The sequence below is a fragment of the Atractosteus spatula genome, chromosome 5 (genome assembly GCF_055471065.1).
Source record: "Atractosteus spatula isolate fAtrSpa1 chromosome 5, fAtrSpa1.hap1, whole genome shotgun sequence".
NCBI lineage: Eukaryota > Metazoa > Chordata > Actinopteri > Semionotiformes > Lepisosteidae > Atractosteus > Atractosteus spatula.
In genome coordinates this window covers 7,962,544-7,980,083 of record NC_142710.1, presented here as the reverse complement: position 1 = coordinate 7,980,083, position 17,540 = coordinate 7,962,544, and the positions used below count along the sequence as shown (strand labels likewise).

The window sequence follows — 17,540 nt, the reverse complement described above, 5'->3', positions numbered from 1 at the left end:
TTACCTAACATAAAATAGCCCAAATGATTTTTACAAATGAGTAAATTAATAAAGTTAATCTTTGAACTCTGCACATTGGATGTACAGTTCTGAGAATACAATCTCACCCTGAGAAAAAGGTTTGAACTATATTTTAGATATCCACATTACTTCAGTATAATTCAGTTAGTTTTCAGTATGATATACTGTAGTATTGAAGGAAGAACTGACTATTGACTGTATCATCCATGAAAGTAAATGAATTGATTTTTTTGAAGGCGTAGGTTTGTGTTGAGGAGTGTGCCACTGTCCCAGTGTCACGCGGCTCTGCGTATTGAGCACGACGAACACTCAATCTGCACAAGGCTCTTTCGTGCTCCGTCGTAGAAGAATTTAACACACCAGTAATATGTTGTTTTTCCCACAGAAGGTGGGACACCAACACACTTCTGCAGTTCTGCTTTCACAGAAATATGAAGGAGCTGCATAAATCATAAAAGCCTCTAAACCTCTTGACAGGTAACGAAGCCTAGACAGTTACAAAACAGGCATCCTGGGCAATTTCCCCTCTCCTCCACCGAGTGTGTGTTCCGTTGGCTCGATAGACAGGAAATAGGTTTTTGATTGACGCTCCAGCCAGGTGCAGATGTTTCCCTTTTGAGCTGATTCTATTGCTGGGTCATCATAACAGCACCATATGTCTCCCCTGTTAAACATGTTGTGGGCTGGAGAGCTGCCGCTCAGGGCAGTGCTGTCAAGTGACACACCTGGTCCTTTGGCCTGCTGATGAGTGAAACTGGTGTCAAAGCCTCTTGTGTTTGAGGCAGTTCTTGTCTTGTACTGCATAGGCCAGATGTATTCATTAGAAGAGAGATCAATGAACTTTAACCCTCAATTCACCCTAGTTTGCCAGCAGCCATATCACTCTGCAACTCACAACTGGTAGCCCCACTGAAGCTCAGCAGGTGTGAGCCTGGTCAGTACCTGGATGGGAGACCTCCTGGGAAAAACTAAGGTTGCTTCTGGAAGAGGTGTTAGTGGGGCCAGCAGTGGGCACTCACCCTTTGGTCTATGACGGGGACACTATACTGTAAACAGGCGCCATCCTTCAGATGAGACGTAAAACTGCGGTCCTGACTCTGTGGTCATTAAAAATCCCAGGGCGTTTCTTAAAAAGAGTAGGGGTGTAACCCCGGTGTCCTGGCCAAATTTCCCATTGGCCCTTATCAATCATGGCCTCCTAATAATCCCCATCTATGAATTGGCTTCATTACTCTGCTCTCCTCCCCACTGAGAGCTGATGTGTGGTGAGCGTTCTACAGACTATGGCTGCCGTCGCATCATCCAGGTGGGGCTGCACTTTAGTGGTGTTGGAGGGGGGTCCCCATTACCTGTAAAGTGCTATGAGTGGAGTGTCCAGAAAAGCGTGATATAAGTATAAGCTATTATTATAATTATTATTGTAGGTTTAAGGCTCAAGCAGTACGGAAACCAGACACATCCAGAATGAGCAAAACTAGAACCTGGGATGTAAAGTGAACTGAACACTGTAGTGTTTCTCCTATTTATTCTAATGCCAGGCTTGGGCAACCCTGTCTGTAACAGATCAATACTCTCCAGATCACTGTGCAGCTGGCAATGTGTTCATCCCCTCCCCCCATCCTCCACACAGACCTCAAAGAGAAGAAGCTAATCATTCCTCTCAGGGTCTTGTCCATTTTTGTCAGTTTGAATACTCACTGGGCCCCAATATTGAACCGTGAAGTACTCTTCCAATTACCTCACTCCCATTCTAGCAAAGCCTGCCTGTAATGGGTCAGTGAACTGCAACTGCAACCCCTTTGAGGGTTAAAAAGAAACCAGCATGGATGAGTACATTTCAAACCACAATAAAAGTAAAATGTACACAGTAACTTGTAAAACCCCCAGTTTGCATCACAAGATGTGCAGCACCATATTCTGCGATTCAGAACGAGGCAACAAAACCTCCAGTGATGTCTTGAGGCTCTGTTACACTGTGAACGAGCAAGCTTGTGAACACATCTCTTTTAATCTGATAGAAATATTGGTCTCGATTTTAATAACAATAAACTTTATTTTATATAGCGCCTTTAAAGGTGGCTTCTCAAAGCGCTTTACAGGATGACAACAACAATAAATAAAAAGAATACACAAGATAAAACACAATTACAATATACAGAGGAGACCGTGGAAGGTGGTACTAAGAAAAGCAGAGGGGTGAAGAGTGGAACAGTTCAGTAAAGGCTTTTCTGAAGAAGAGGGTTTTGAGTCTGGATTTGAAGGAGTTTAGAGAAGGTGACTCTCTGATATCCTTGGGGAGAGAGTTCCAGAGCTTGGGGGCATAACAGGAGAAGGCCCTGTCACCCATACAATGTAGACGGGCTTGGGGAACAGTAAGGAGACCAGAATTAGAAGAGCGAAGGTTGCGAGGTGGGGAGTAGGGCGATAATAGTTCAGACAGGTACAGAGGTGTCAAACCATGCAGAGCCTTATAGGTGAGCATGAGGATTTTAAAGTCCACACGGAATTAGACCGGAAGTCAGGAATTTTAAGATAGTTTTACCAACAAATAAAATTTACAGATGATGTTGGAACATTTCTAAAGTTAAATGTCTGCTGCACAACTTGTACTAAATTTGCTCGTACATCTCATGATATTAGTGATTACAGCAACTAGTGACCAGGAAGGGCTGCTTCATTTCACAATTCTACAAACTCTCGACAACATGGTGACTTGCAGTATTTTCACAAGGGTCACAATTTTGTGTGCAATTTGAAAGTTGTAAAATTGTTCAAAACCGTCTGTGAATTTATTTTGTTACTGAGATTTAATAACCAGTCTGAGAAATTGGGACTGCAGTTCCTCTTTGATGCTTTCCAGATCACTGTGCAGCTGGCAGTGTGTTTATGCCCTCACCCCATCCTCCACACAGGCCTCAAAGAGAATAAGCTAATCATTACTATCAGGGTCTTGTCCATTTTTGTCAGTTAGAACACTCACTGGGCCCCAATATTTAACCGTGAAGTACTCCTCTGATTATCTCACTCCTCTTCCAACAAAGCCTATCTGCTTTATCATGTGAACAATCCATCCACCCATTTTCCATTCAGAGTCACGGGGGAGCAGGATCCTATCCTGGTGAGCAACAGATGCAAGCTGGAATAAGCGAATCATGTGAACATTAATCCTGCAAGTTTCTGATTTGCAATCAACATATTTATTTACCTGCCTAAAAGATAGATCATGCCAGAGATTGGCTTTCTAAGAGTGATCCCAGAAATGTGATAACTGGTCGTTTGCACCTGTCTAGGAAAATGCGCATTGCTAAGGAATTCACAGAAGATTCCTGACTGTGTTTTTTTACTCTTGTGGGGAGATGCATTCTGCCTGATCTGATGGCTCCTGTCTGTGATCTGATGACTCCTTCATCTCTCCCTTGTTCCATACCATTTTGCAGCAGGTCTTATGGAAAAAGGCCTCAAACCTCCAATCTCACCTGAACGCAAGGCTGTGTAGGGGTTCGACTCTCCTAGTGCATGTTGCCAAGGGGACACAGGAATTCCTGTGATTATGTTTTACGCTCTTGTGGGAAGATGTACGCAGCCTGATCTGATGACTCTTTCACCTCTCCCTCATTCCACACCATTTTGCAGGAAGTCTCATGGCTAAAGGACACAAACCCCCCATCTCTCCAGCTTGTGTACCTGAGCTTGAGGCTTTGGGGGAGTGCGATTCTCCTGGTGGGCCTGGCTCTTGCCATCATGCACCACCCCCATTGCTCAAGGGCCAATGGAGACTGTTTTTGTTTTGTGCCAGTCAGTGGCACCAGTCCAGCCTTGTGATAACTGGAACTTGGATGACTGGGGGAAAAGGCACTTACTGTACGTCACGGACACCTCAGGTACTGTACGTAACACAATGGCTGAGGCAGATGTAAGATGGCTACGGTTGTGTTTTATTTTCTAACAGTTGAACGGGGTAGCGTGTTTAGTTCATGGACAGAACAACACAGGAACTATTACCCCGCGTAACTGCAACTACGGCCACACCTTGGATTACCGGGGAGAAGGAACTCAGGTCACTGTTTCATCCGGTAAGTCTGTTTTCTTTCTGATTTTAAATCTTAATGGTGTCTCACATTCTCAGTGCAGTGATTAAAGTACTTCCGTTTGGCACCCTCCCTGTGCTGTGACTGGATATGATCCCATTGCCAGAATCTCGCTGCCCGATGTCCATATTGAAAATGATAAATAAATATCGAAGATTCTTTCCAGTCTGACACATACAGTCTGACATACAATGATACTGTATCTACTGTACTCAACAGTAAATTTAAACTGAAAATGTGATGGGTCAGTGCAGGCTCTCGGCTCTCAGCTCATACTGGCCCACCGTTAATTAAGTCCGTATTGAAAAGAGGTTTTTGGTTTAGAAAGCACAGTAAAGACATTACTGGAATTACGACAGTTACTGTACTTCGAGAGCTGGCGGAAAAGAACGAGTGTCACCGCGTCTTCTGGTCTTTTCTAACGTAATTTGTTGTGATATAAGCATTTTGTTTTGTTTGCGATGCTCCTGATTTCAAAGTTGGTTTCCATAATCTTCCTCTCGCGTTCAGATGAAAATATAAAACTATGAAAGATCCACAATCTAGCCTGCTTGTTTCAAGCGTTAGGAGCTCGTTCCGAGTGTTAGGACCGCACAGGTCACTGCAGACGCGCTCGGGAGCTGTCCGGTTTGATTCGGGTGGAATCGGTCCCACAGCGCTTAGTTTTAGGACTGAGATTCTAGCGACACACAACACCGTGACTATGTCTATTTCGACTACTGGGGAAAAGGAACCATGGTGACCGTCACCTCAGGTACAGTAATTACCGACGAAACATCTTTCTCTAGCACGGTTTGAATTATGATATTTTTTAAGAGAGAGAACTGTTAGAACTGATTTCAGGTACCGAGGGAAGCGGGCTTTGTGTTTGCAGTACCGGTGTTACGTGTTAATGTAACATGTGTTTTTCTTCTTCTAACCTTGAGAGAAAACGTCCATTTCGGGGACCTTGTTCATTGTACTGCAGGGAACAATACATACGGGTATAATGTGTATTTGTACACCAACACATCTGGTCAAAATTCGGAAAAGCCTTTCGGAGGAAAGGAACCGCGGTGTCTGTCGTTTAAGGTAAAAACGCTCCACTCTGAATTGAATTCCCCGCCTTTTTTTTAAAAAAAAGAAAACGAGTAAGTTCTTCAAATCAGACGAGTACGGTAAATTAGTGACCAGTGGGTAAGGTTAAGTTTGATACTGTAGCCTACAGCCTATATTTAGACTTAATTTGAACGCCACGGATTTTATATAAACTTCCTCGTATTGAAATAAACACTTTCGAGTATGTAGCGTGGAAGTTTTGTTTCTTCGTCGGGTACGGTGACTTCGAGTACTGGGGGAAAGGCACAGCGGTCACAGTCACGAACGGTACGAAAAGACGATGCACTGACATTCCGGGCTCCTTATTTGTCTTTTTTATATCAGGTGGGGAGCTGGGTCAGCATGCGTAGGCTGCAAAGGAACAAGTAAAAGGTTTATTCCATGCTGAAAAGAGAAGAAAGAAAACACAACGTTTCCTGAAGAAGGCTCCACGGCCGAAACGTTGTTTTCTTTCTTCTCTTTTCAGCATGGAATAAACCTATCACTTGTGATTCACCATCGCGACGTTTAAAAATAATTTCGAAATTCGTAGATGACATTTTTTCGTTGCTAGCGAATTGAATTTCTTAATTAATCTACGAAATTATTTAAAAAAATAATTTTACGACTGGGTGTACTGGGGATCCGGGACAGCGGCCCCCGTCACCTCCGGTAAGTACCGAGCACACTCACTGCTGAAATGCCAGCGGACGCTTGGGTAAGCAGTTTCGATCGGGTTTTACTGACTACAATGTTTTCGACGACTCGGTTAAGGTGGGGAAAGTAATGTTCACAGTCACAGATTTTGCTCAATCCTATCGTATTTGCTAAATCTCTACACTCCATGCGACATCGAGTTCATATTAAGCGCCTAAAAAACGTAAGAACCAAAAAAAAAAACAAGTGCAAAAAAATGAGATTAAAATGAAAATGAGCGAAACGCGGAAAGAGCTCAGCTCCGTGTTAACTCGCATGCAGTTAGGTACTGTAGGTACCGTTGTAACCTTTGTATGCAGAATAATATATATAGGAAAGGTGAACAAAACTGTTTTAAAGGAACAAGTAATAGGTTTATTCCATGCTGGAAAAAAAGAAGAAAGAGAACACAATGCTTCGGCCTTGGAGCCTTCTTCAGCTCCACGGCCGAAACGTTGTGTTCTCTTCTTTTTTTTCAGCATGGAATAAACCTATTATTTGTTCCTTTGCAGCCTACGCATGCTGACGCAGCTGCCCACCTGAACTACTAAAACTGTTTTATTTTCGCATCAGCATATCTTCACGTTTCAAGTGCAGTCCATGTTAAAGTTTACAGTTCCCTCCGCTCGGGTGCGCATCGGAATCATTCAGACCAGAAACGTCTGTAAACCCGAAAGGTTTTGGATGCAGGGTTGACGAGTTTTACAGTAAGTCGCAATGCATGACTCGGGAAGAAGCGGGATGGTCGTCAAATAAGACCTGCATTCGATATTCTGGTTTGTTTTGGGCTTTTCTTCACGTACACTGAGAAAAGCTGAAGCAGTTCAGGTGGGGAGCTGCGTCAGCATGCGTAAACTGCAGAGGAACGAGTAAAGTTTTTTTCTGTGCCGAAAAGAGAAGTAAAGAAACACAACGTTTCGGCTGTGGAGCCTTCTTCTCTTCACCGCCGAAACATTGTTTTTTCTTTTCCTCTCTTCTCAGCGTGTCATGTTGTCAACATCTAAAGCAGCCAAGTTAGTTATCCCAGGTTAAATAGACTGCATTTTGGATGCTACAATATGTAGGCTGTTGGATAACACTAAACTGAAAATAGTTGCCGTTAGCCCTTTTCCTATCTATGAGGGAAAAATAAATAAGTGCTTATAAACCCGTAGCTGTAAAATGATGTTTTGTTTCTCATCTATGAAATAGAACATTTAAAATGCCATGTTTAATTTTAATTCTTATTTTTTTAAATAGTTAAATAAAAGAAGAGAAGTAAAAGAGATATTTAACAGCTTTATTTCAAATGACAAAGATACAATACTATATTTACCGCTCTAGCAGAAGTCCTTGAGTTATCAATCAATTGATAAAATTGATGCAATTTACAGAGGCTTGTGATATGTGAATTTTATTTTAATTGTTGTTTGACGCTTTGGTGTTTAAAGAGTATACGTTAACAGTCACTTGGTGCCTCTGTACAAATTGCAATCGGTGTGACTGCATTTTCATTCATCGTTAATTGAATTAATTGTCTTCTCGTTTTAAATGTTTGAGTGACCGCCTTGGGTTTCCCATTTGCGCCTCTTTATCTCTGAAACAAAACGATTTCGTATCACTACAACAAATTCAATTGGCGACAGTGGAAGAGCACCGATCTTATTTCAATATATCAGGTACTCCTCAGAACGACCAAGACCTAGGCTGCAAAACGTTGTGGTTTTTAAAATAATTAAAAATTTAAAAGCATTTAAAATTTTGAATTTTAAAACTTTTCAATAATTTTAAAAACTCATTAAAATCAGTTTAAAAACAAAATGCTGCACCCAGAACACAGATCACACAAATCACGGATCACGATCAGCTTTAGGTTAGTCTCATACATTTTCCATGTCGCTACTTTACTGGGTCTTTTTACTAATAATGCGTTTATAAGAGTCTTCGACTTCGGAATCTACATAATTTGGATTAAAATGGTCAGGCGTATTCTCATTTAATTTAATAATCAAGACATCAGCCATGTACTAGTCACATATTAGTACAGTCTTACTGAAACACGTCTTCTTACTGTATGTGCTGTTAAGCGATTGATAGCGATGATTAAACAGTTACTGAGTGACGAATGCGTGGTTAAACGTTATGAACGGAGACTTTATAGAGTTGTTGCCTATCATTTGCATAAGTACAGATGCGTCAACTTTGAAATGAAGTTCAACTAAATCCACTGAGCAGAAATAAGTCTCTTCCTGTGTTGTCGGTACGGTAGCGATGAGAAGCCACAACCATGCCCTCTGCGACAGAGAATGGTGCTTCATCTGTTCGACGAGAATTCATGGTTAAAACGTTTCGTGACGCGGTCATGTTTAGTCTAGTTTATTACAGCTTATTGAGTGTTAATTAAGTTCCTACCCTGTCTTCCTACAGGGCTGGGTAACTGTGCCTGTAAGGCGTCAGTCGTAGCTCATGCCTGACCTCTTACCTTCAGGGCGACGGCGAAACATTATTTCTTTTTCAAAAATCGAAATGTTTACTCCTGATGTAGTTTAATGGAGCAGTAATCTCAACTGGCATTAAATGCAATGCATTCCAATTTGAATAATATTTAATCACGCGTTTGAAATTAACAGCGTGCTTTTTTTCCCTTCCTCAGCTCAGATTTATCTTCCATTTATAGTTACATGACGAGGAAGAAATATATATACAGTTGCACGATCACGGACTGAAATCCGTGTCAGATCTTGTCGAAGACCCTGTGCGATGCGGTAAGAGCTGGTGAAAACAGGAGGCGTGGTAAAAGAGAACACACAGGGGTTTAATAGTGCACAAAATAATAGTGACAAGTAGTTCAGGTGGGGAGCTGCGTCAGCATGCGTAGGCTGCAAAGGAACAAGTAATAGGACATCACCTGAAGAAGGCTCCATGGCCGAAACGTTGTGTTCTCTTTCTTCTTTTTTTCAGCATGGAATAAACCTGTTACTTGTTCCATAATAGTGACAGTCCATGAGACCGTGAACGGGGAAGACCAAACGGCATCCAAATCCAAACGGGTCCAAGGGCAGGTCAAAGCACGGTCCGAGAGTCCATCAGCAAGGAACCCATCCTGGGACGCAACAAAGTTAAAATCCCCGGGAGGGGGGAGCACACGGACAAACGGAACATGGAGGTCCAAGGGTGACGGGGCGAGATCCTCCAGACCCCGGGCTCAGGAAGCGGGAGGTGTCGGGGATGAGGCCTATGCCCTCAGGAGACGGCCGTAGGGTTTCCTGGTGCTAGGCGGGCCTCGCGGCATCTTACCCTAATGATGAGCCCCGAGGACTGGAGGAGCTGGTCTTTAAATAATAACACTAAAAGGGTACAGCTGGAGAGCTTAATCACACGGACAATAATGGGAGCAGTGGAGCGCCCTCTAGGGAGGGATGTCAGGCGTGACATACAGTACTGTATTAAAATTTGAAATTTCATTGTTATAACCAGTATTATCACAGCAGCAGTATCACCAGTAAGCATTAGTTGTAGTAATAGCTGTTATATATGTTATAATTATTTATATCTTATAGTTATAGTTCGTAATTGTAACAGCATATGTTATAAATTGTTATAGTAACATGTTTTTTCTATGTCATAAATAGTGTTATATTTTAAATTGGCTGTATACAAATAGTTTGAGTTTTAGATTAGTTTTTTTTTATGATAAAAAAAACATCTTTGTTCTGGAGCAGAATGGTACAAAAGTGACAGGCCATATGCTTGTCAACAAGTAGCAGAACTTGAACAGCAAACCTCCGAGAATGAGTGAAATGTCTCCGCTGGTCTCAGAGGGCACAGCTGCTGTCTCTGCCTTGTGCTCCAGCTCTCATACCTGGAGGCAGGTCAGAGATCTGTCTAGTAAACATACTCAGACAGAGCTGAGGTTAAGATACTGTCCTTCAGCAGCTGAAGATCATCAGCGTGGTCTGGCCAGTGCTGACCACACTGATCGCAGGATGAGATACTTCAGTCCAGTGCAGGTTAACCTCTTCCTTCAGACAGTCTAACACAACTGGTGGGCTGGAGCCTCTAGACTAAATCACCTCATTCTAGGCTAAAACTGCAGGGTTAACAACTGAGACTTGAACCAGGTGCTGTCTGGGACCGACAGTGATAACCACTGCTCTCCAGATAGGAGGAGTATTGCTCACAGAGAAAAACATAACATGGCTCACTAAATTACAGCTGTTTATTCCCAAATTTTGTCCTGTAGTTTGATGGTAGATCAATTTTGCTCCCGTGCACATTAACTACCAAAGTACTGTTTTACTAAAGAAAACTTGGTTTCAGCCTTCAAATCCTAAATGTCCAATATCATGGCTTCCTGGTATGAATGACGAGGGTGATACACTCCCGCATGTAGGCGCCTGTCAGCAAGTCCAGAAGAAGCTGCTTTGGGTGGTAAGTTGGCCCAAGGAGGCCTGATCATTCAGAAAAGGTCAACGATTACTGTGAGAACCGGAGTTAAGATCTGTCTAGAAGTGGAGTTGGAGAAGTCAGGGCTGTGTTTTTAAAAGGTGAGCTGGAACATAAAGAGTGAATAGAAAACCCAGGGATGTCTTCCAGGAAACCGGTCGAATTATGGATATGTTGATATCAAATGTAACTCTGTCATGGATAGTAAGATAGTAAGTGATTGTGTCGTGTTTCCATCTTCAGCTTCACCAAGTAAGCCAATCCTGTTCCCTCTGGTGGCCTCATGCGGCTCTGGAACGAGTGGAGATGTGGTTTCTGTGGGCTGCTTGGCCACAGGGTTCCTGCCCGATTCCCTGACCTTCAAGTGGACCGACAGTACCGACAAAGAGCTGTCCACCTTCAGGAAATACCCATCCGTGCTCAGTGGGGGGACCTACTCCTCGACCAGCCAGCTGTCCTTGTCCGCCTCCGACTGGAACCCAGGAAAATCTTTCTTCTGTGAGGCGAAACATCCTCAGGGTGCCGTGAACCCTGCAACATTTCCAGCAATTGGTAAGGTGGATGGATGGGTCGATTGATCGTTTGATTCCTTTTTAGACGACAACCGATGAAGATGAAATTGGGAATTGTATTTGTCATAATGGATGTCGGAAGGGACGGACCGTGGAATGGCAGGAGAGTGAAAAAGACCCTATGCGTAGTGGCGAGACGGGGGTTAGCCCGGGCTCAGCTGTTCAGGAAATGCCATATAGAAACCTCAGGTAGCGGACGTGGGGCGACCTGGTGCTAGGCGGGTCGCAGGACATCCGAACCTCAATGCTGAGCCAAGGTGAATGAGAAACCCGGAAATACATAGCCCCAGAGAGAGAGACAACGGAAGGACAGCAAAGCACGGGAAACTAGGGACAGGACAGAGTAGGAGCACCTCTCTGGCTGCAGAGGGCGTGACAATAACCATTAAAAAAGGAACAAAATCTGCAGTTAAACTGTAAGATGAGATATTATTACTGGGTTTTGGGCAGGACGGTGGTGCAGTGGTCATCCTAGGTAATTAGAATTTGTATTATGGCACCAAAGAGCCACCTTCCACCTTATTTTCTGATTCAGGCTTTTATTACAGTCTAATTGTTTTGAGAAATCACTTCCCAATTAAATAAAAAAAGTAGCTTTCACAAATGTGTTACCCGGTCTCTAGTTTAAAGAAATCAATTTTTATTTCAACCTTAAACAAGGTTTTAGTACCACATTGTGCATTGCTTGTCAGGATTAACTGCTCTAAATGAGTATCGGGTAACGAAGCCGTTTCATCACTACTGATGTAATAGGAATTTACATAGGAATGGAGCTGTTGGTGTTTACTGTGCTTTTCAATAACCTGTTTTTAGCAAGGCTTTCCATGCACCTCCGAGTGAGTGAGTTCAAGTTTCCCATTATTATTATTTTTCTGATACATGGATTTTTTAAATTAATAATTCATGAATTATACAGTATATAAACCATTTACAATTTAAGACAACACTATTTGGTTCACTGCGATGAACTGGCGTCCTGTCCAGGGTGTACCCTGCCTTGCGCTCGTTGCTTGATGGGTAGGCTCAGGCTTCCCGTGACGCCGTATGGTATAAAGAGGTTTGGCAAATGACATGTCATGACATGACTATTTGGTCCAAGAGGTTCAGCTTTCTTCTTTGCAGTCCTTGAAGGTGTGACCACGTCTGCAGTAGGAAGAAATAAGACTTACTGCTTCCTCAGGGAAAAGAAAACTAACCTTCTGTAATGCTAGAGGTCAACATCATGCAGGGTAGGAAAAAAGTGAAATGAGTTCTAAGGATACCTTTTGATTTCGTATTCCAATTACTTGGATCTGCTATTCAAAACACAAAGAATTGTACACAGGGAGAAGTGGGAAACTGCTGACAAGGAAAAAATCCCAATTGGGCGCTTGATCTTTGAGAATTACAGGACAACTATATCTAATGAATAAGCATAAGACTCCTGATACAAATTAGGACAGCTATAACTTTACCCATGAGGTTATGAAGACATGCAGAGTACTCTGTACTCTGACTGGATCCCATTGAAATAGTATTTGTGCACCTACGTGTGTCAATATGGTGTTTATATGTCTCAGCAGGCTTTTCTGGGCTTATCTGGGGTTTCTGAAACCAGTGTAGCTGATGTACTGTATGTAACCACCTTGAGTGAGCACAGGACTGAACTTAGAGAACTGACACTGTTGAGGTCCTTTCATTTGTCCTTTTCCTTTGAGGTCCTTTCACGCACTATACACAGTGTACATACAGTATACAGTACATACTTTTATTTATTCATAGGAATACTACATATACTGTATATATAATTTAATTTGTATATGTAAAGCCCGGAACATATCATGCAGCTGTGAAATTAGAAAACATTGACATTTAGTTCAATGTCTGTGGTAATTAGTAGAAGTTAATTCCACATTGAAAAGCAGAAAGAAAGAAGAGACACTGTTTCAGCTTTGGAGCCTCTTCAGCTGTGGAAGTGACAGTGATCTTTCTTCTTTACATCAGTGTGGAGTTAACCTGCTCCTTTTGTTACACTGACACTGACTCCCCACTCTAATCTGTGGTAAGAAAAATATCTAAACACATTGCTTCTCAAGAAGCCTCTTAACTCAAGAAAGCTATACAATTTATTTTCAGAGACACCTTTTTGTCAGTCTGTTTTTTACAAATATATTATCTCATGTGTAGTACAATTAAACTATATTCATCACTGACATAACTTTGATTGCAGATATTTCAGTTTTAAAAAGTCTTTCAGAGTTCCGTGTTTCTGCCATAAAATCACCTTTGGTTCCGATTAAATTGCTTTTTTAAATTGTTAAATCTCAAGGATCAGGCTTGCTCAGTTGGAAAATGGATTTTTGCTTCTTCGTCCATATTAGTCTTGCTTGTCCCAGTGGCTATAGTCAAGGCAGTTGGTTTTGCTTCTCCTGATGATTGCAGTCAAGCAGTCACAGGAAGGTGTGGGCACCACGAGGGTGGACTTGTGCTTTTCCTCTTGAATGACCCAGATTGTCCCAGATTGATGTGTTGGAAAACATGCAAGTTTTATTCCATGTGCAGTAACTGTGTGTGTTGCTTACTTTCTAGTGTGTGTGTACATATACATGCATATGTTTGATTTGCAGGGACACCACCTGTCCCCCCTGCAAGTGTGTTGCTAAACCCACCATCACTCGAGGAGTTAGCACAAAACCATACTGCCACCCTGGTCTGTGTGGCCAGTGGCTTTTCTCCTAAAACACACGAGTTCAAATGGTGGAAGAGCAATACCAAAGTGGACGAAGGGGTCACCAATATCCCTGCCACTGCGGACGAGAAGAAGCTGTACAGTGCAAGCAGCCTCTTAACTGTGACTGAGAAGGAATGGAAAAGTTCTGCTGAATTTGCGTGCTAATTTGTCCACAAGACAGGAAGTGTACTGAAGAACATTACCTACACTTCACCTGGTAAGTCTTGAATTCTGGGACAACTTATTTTTTTACAAGTACAGCTCAGATAGTATTATGTATGTGTAGCACACTTTTGTCTTCACATAGACTTAATACAAACTGGCTCTTATGCAGCACCTCATAAAATGATCTAAAATACTTTAACATTACCTGCAAAATATGTGTAGCACTGCATACATGTTGCACGTTTCAATATTTCAATATGAAAATTGACTTGTGAATTTGAGAGGCACAGAATTGCAGAGAGATGTTTTGTTTTTCTTTTGTTGTTTTTCTCTTTTTCCCCACAGAGTGCCAAGAAATCAAGATCGTCATTGAGCCCCCAACAAATGAGGAGCAGTTTGTGAAAAATACCGCCACCCTCACTTGCAGAGCCACCGGCCTGGCATCTCACAGTGATGTTTCGATGACGTGGACCTCAGAGGGCAAATCACTGGCTGCTGGGGCCCCTGAATTTGGACATGAAGGAGGGAAAATTGTGGCTGTGTCTAGAGTGTCCGTGGACCTGGAGAAATGGCGCACGGGCACAGAGTACAAATGCATTGTATCACACCTTGATTCTTTTCCCACCCCGATAACAAAAACCTACAAAAGACAGATCGGTAAGTCATTACAAAACCCAGCTGGGCTAAATCAAATCTGCTTGAAGTCTTTTATTCAGCAGATTCACAGATTGATATGTATTTGGCTGGTAAAATAGTCTTTCGTAAAAAAACAAACGAATTCAGCAAACTATAGTCTTAACAGTAGTTGTTTTTCGACAATGTGAACCTATCAAACACAAACTAAATGAGTGTTAAAGCTGAAAATTAGTTTTATAAATCTTATGTTCACACAGCCACACATGTAAACATTGATAACTTTTAACACTATTTGCTTAATTATGTGTTTATTTAAATAACTTACTTGCTAAGTAATAAAACATTATTTTAGTCTTCTGTTGAATTAAGACCATACATAGGTCTATAACTACACATAATGTACTTCTTTAGAGTCATAAAACTACAAAAACTAAAAGCATATGATTAATTTTATACAACCCTTTACACCAACTTTTAATTTATAAACAGGCTCACACCTAGAAAACTCAGACAGTGTCTTTAATAGCTGGTTCAATATGTACTCACTACTCTACTTCTACCCAAAGTGCAATAGAATTCCTACAGTATGTCAGGAGTGGACAGGATTATGACTGGACCAGACTGAAAACTAACCTTGTTTTAGATATTTGTTATCAGTGCTTGTGTCTGCAAGTCAGAGCTCCAGGTTCATTTTAAGCTAAAATACTCTTATAATTCCAGCTGAGAAAATCCGCCCGTCCGTCTTCCTTCTCGCTCCATCATCCGAAGAAAATTCCAGCACTAGGGAGGAGGTGACCCTGACCTGCTTCGTCAAAGACTTCTCCCCGAAGGACATCTACATCTCTTGGCTTGCTCAGGATAGCGTAGTTGACAAGACCCAATACACCGTCACCGATTTGATCCCCTCACAGGGCGGGACCTATTCCATCTACAGCAAATACACCATATCGTCCAAAGACTGGAAGAGCGGCACGATGTATTCGTGTGCCGTCCACCACGAAACCGCACCCCTCCCAGTCGCCGTCATTACCAGAACCACAGACAGTATTACTGGTAAAGCAACTCTGGTCAATCTCACCCTCAACCTTCCCAACACCTGCCCAGCGCAAGCGTAATGCGTCCCCTGTCCCGGTGTACCCAGTGTCATGTACTGTCTGCTGTTGTGCCTCTGTATTGTAACAGAATGTCACGTTGTCTTCTGTCTGTCTCTTTAACAGCTGTGTTTCAAACTTAAAAAGCAAAAACAAAACAAAATAAAAAATAAGAATGACTTCAGTTGTAAACTCTTCTGATGTGCCTCCAAACACTTTATTATTTTTTTCTAGCAGATACAACAGGATTAGTATTTCTACTCTAATAGTCAAATAGTGTAATTCCCACAAATTGATCAGCACCTGGCTCATCAATTTCTCTTACACAGGGCTGAATTCACTTTAAAAACAAAAAGATCTTAGGGTCTTAGGGTTGCCTCATCCATTTAATTTCATATAGTCTTTAATTTGGGATTAATATGGCCAAAATAAAAAAAAAACACAAGCTTGCAGGTTTGTTTTTTGTGTGATGGTTTGTCAAACATAGCATATTTGGATGTCTTCTGTCCAGAATTATCACACCACTAGATATTCCGTCTCAGCACAGGTTACTTAACAAAATAACACCCAGAACATCACCAACTCTGTGTGACTGTGAGATAATTATGTTAAAAGTGGACCAGGGGAATAACAGATACTGTACGGTCACTATTACCTAACAAGATTCGTTTACCACTCCTTATTATGTAGAAAGAAAACAGTAAAAAAAACAATTAGCAAGAAAAAATAGATTTCTTATAGCAGAAACCTCTTATTGGGTGTTGGGTGGCTCCAACATTAAATCATAGGCTGCAAAAATACATAAAATAATGTAATCAACCATTATCTGCAGTAGATAGGAACAGATTGCAACTGCTAAGATACCAAGGTCATTCAAACACACCCATTCATGCAACCATTAAGATGTGTACAGATCTCAGAAATCAACAGAGGCAAACCTCATCCAGGCTGAAAACAGATTTCAGATCCACCGATCTTAATGCTAAAGGAAGACTAATGAAACACAGATAATATATTCATTCAATTAATTCATAGGATTAATATAAAGTAGAGCAGCCTGCCTCTCCTGTAAAGGAGAGTACAATGGAGGTTATAATAAAATCAAACCTCTGATCTCCCCCAGGAACACCAGAGATCATCAGACACTACATGTGTCTGCAGTGCATCAGTCCTGCTCTCCAACTGGATTCATCAAACTATACATGGTCAAGGGTAGTGAAGGAAATCCTTCATATTCCCAAACTTTTGAAATGCAATCCAAGCTTAAATAAGTGGAGGGTTGAGAATAAAAGCAATACAAGTACAGAAATGATCAGAAACAGAAGAGAAGGACACGGAATTTGGATAATGTCTCAAGGGATTCTTAAGAAAAGTACATCCGAGGCATTTCCTGCAAAACTTTAGAGGAAAAACGCAAGCGAAATTGATACCAAAGGGTTTCAAAACCCTCCCTGTCTTTAGACATTAAACATTTAGAAAGAATCCAGTGCTTACAGCAGTCCAGCAGTGTTGTACCGGTAAACCGCTTTACATGTGAATCTCATGTCTTGACAGTTGTGTCCACTGAGTGTTTAATGTGTGAAATTGCTCTGATTGCATTGATACTGCCGAAATGTAGGAACCCTCCAAAGACAATTTTAGTCAGTGACATCATACATTCAAGTTCACTTCCGTAACAACTCTCTGGATTATCCCCATCAGCTTTAACACCTAAAGAGGCGCCCCGATGGCAATTCATCACACCAGCTTCATCGATCATTGGCCCCAGGGGCAGATTAAGGTGATCAGAGGCCCCTAGACTACACGTTGTGTAGCCCCCCCCATCCCAATTACCAGAAAAAAAACGAGAGAAAGTACTGTAATAATTCCGTGACCCGTTCGGAGTAAGAGCCTGCTACCGCCAATTAAAATGGAATATGACGCGGCACACACAGAGAACACACACGTACACACATTACTATAGCCTGTAATGTAAGTACAGCAATGCAACCAACAAGTCAGATTCACAGCCAATCTACGAGCTGGCTCGTCGTCACAATCGGTGTTGATGTGGTCTGCG

At 41.9% G+C, this 17,540-nt stretch overlaps 1 gene segment (V, D, J or C); it reads left to right on the top strand.

Annotated features, from left to right (window-relative positions):
- The first annotated feature begins 4,844 nt into the window (after positions 1-4,844).
- LOC148833941 (Ig mu chain C region-like) lies at positions 4,845-15,654 on the top strand. The segment is given in 5 exon segments: positions 4,845-4,863; positions 10,551-10,859; positions 13,486-13,745; positions 14,102-14,411; positions 15,111-15,654. Coding segments are annotated over 5 exon segments (1,293 nt in total).
- The last annotated feature ends 1,886 nt before the right edge of the window (positions 15,655-17,540 follow it).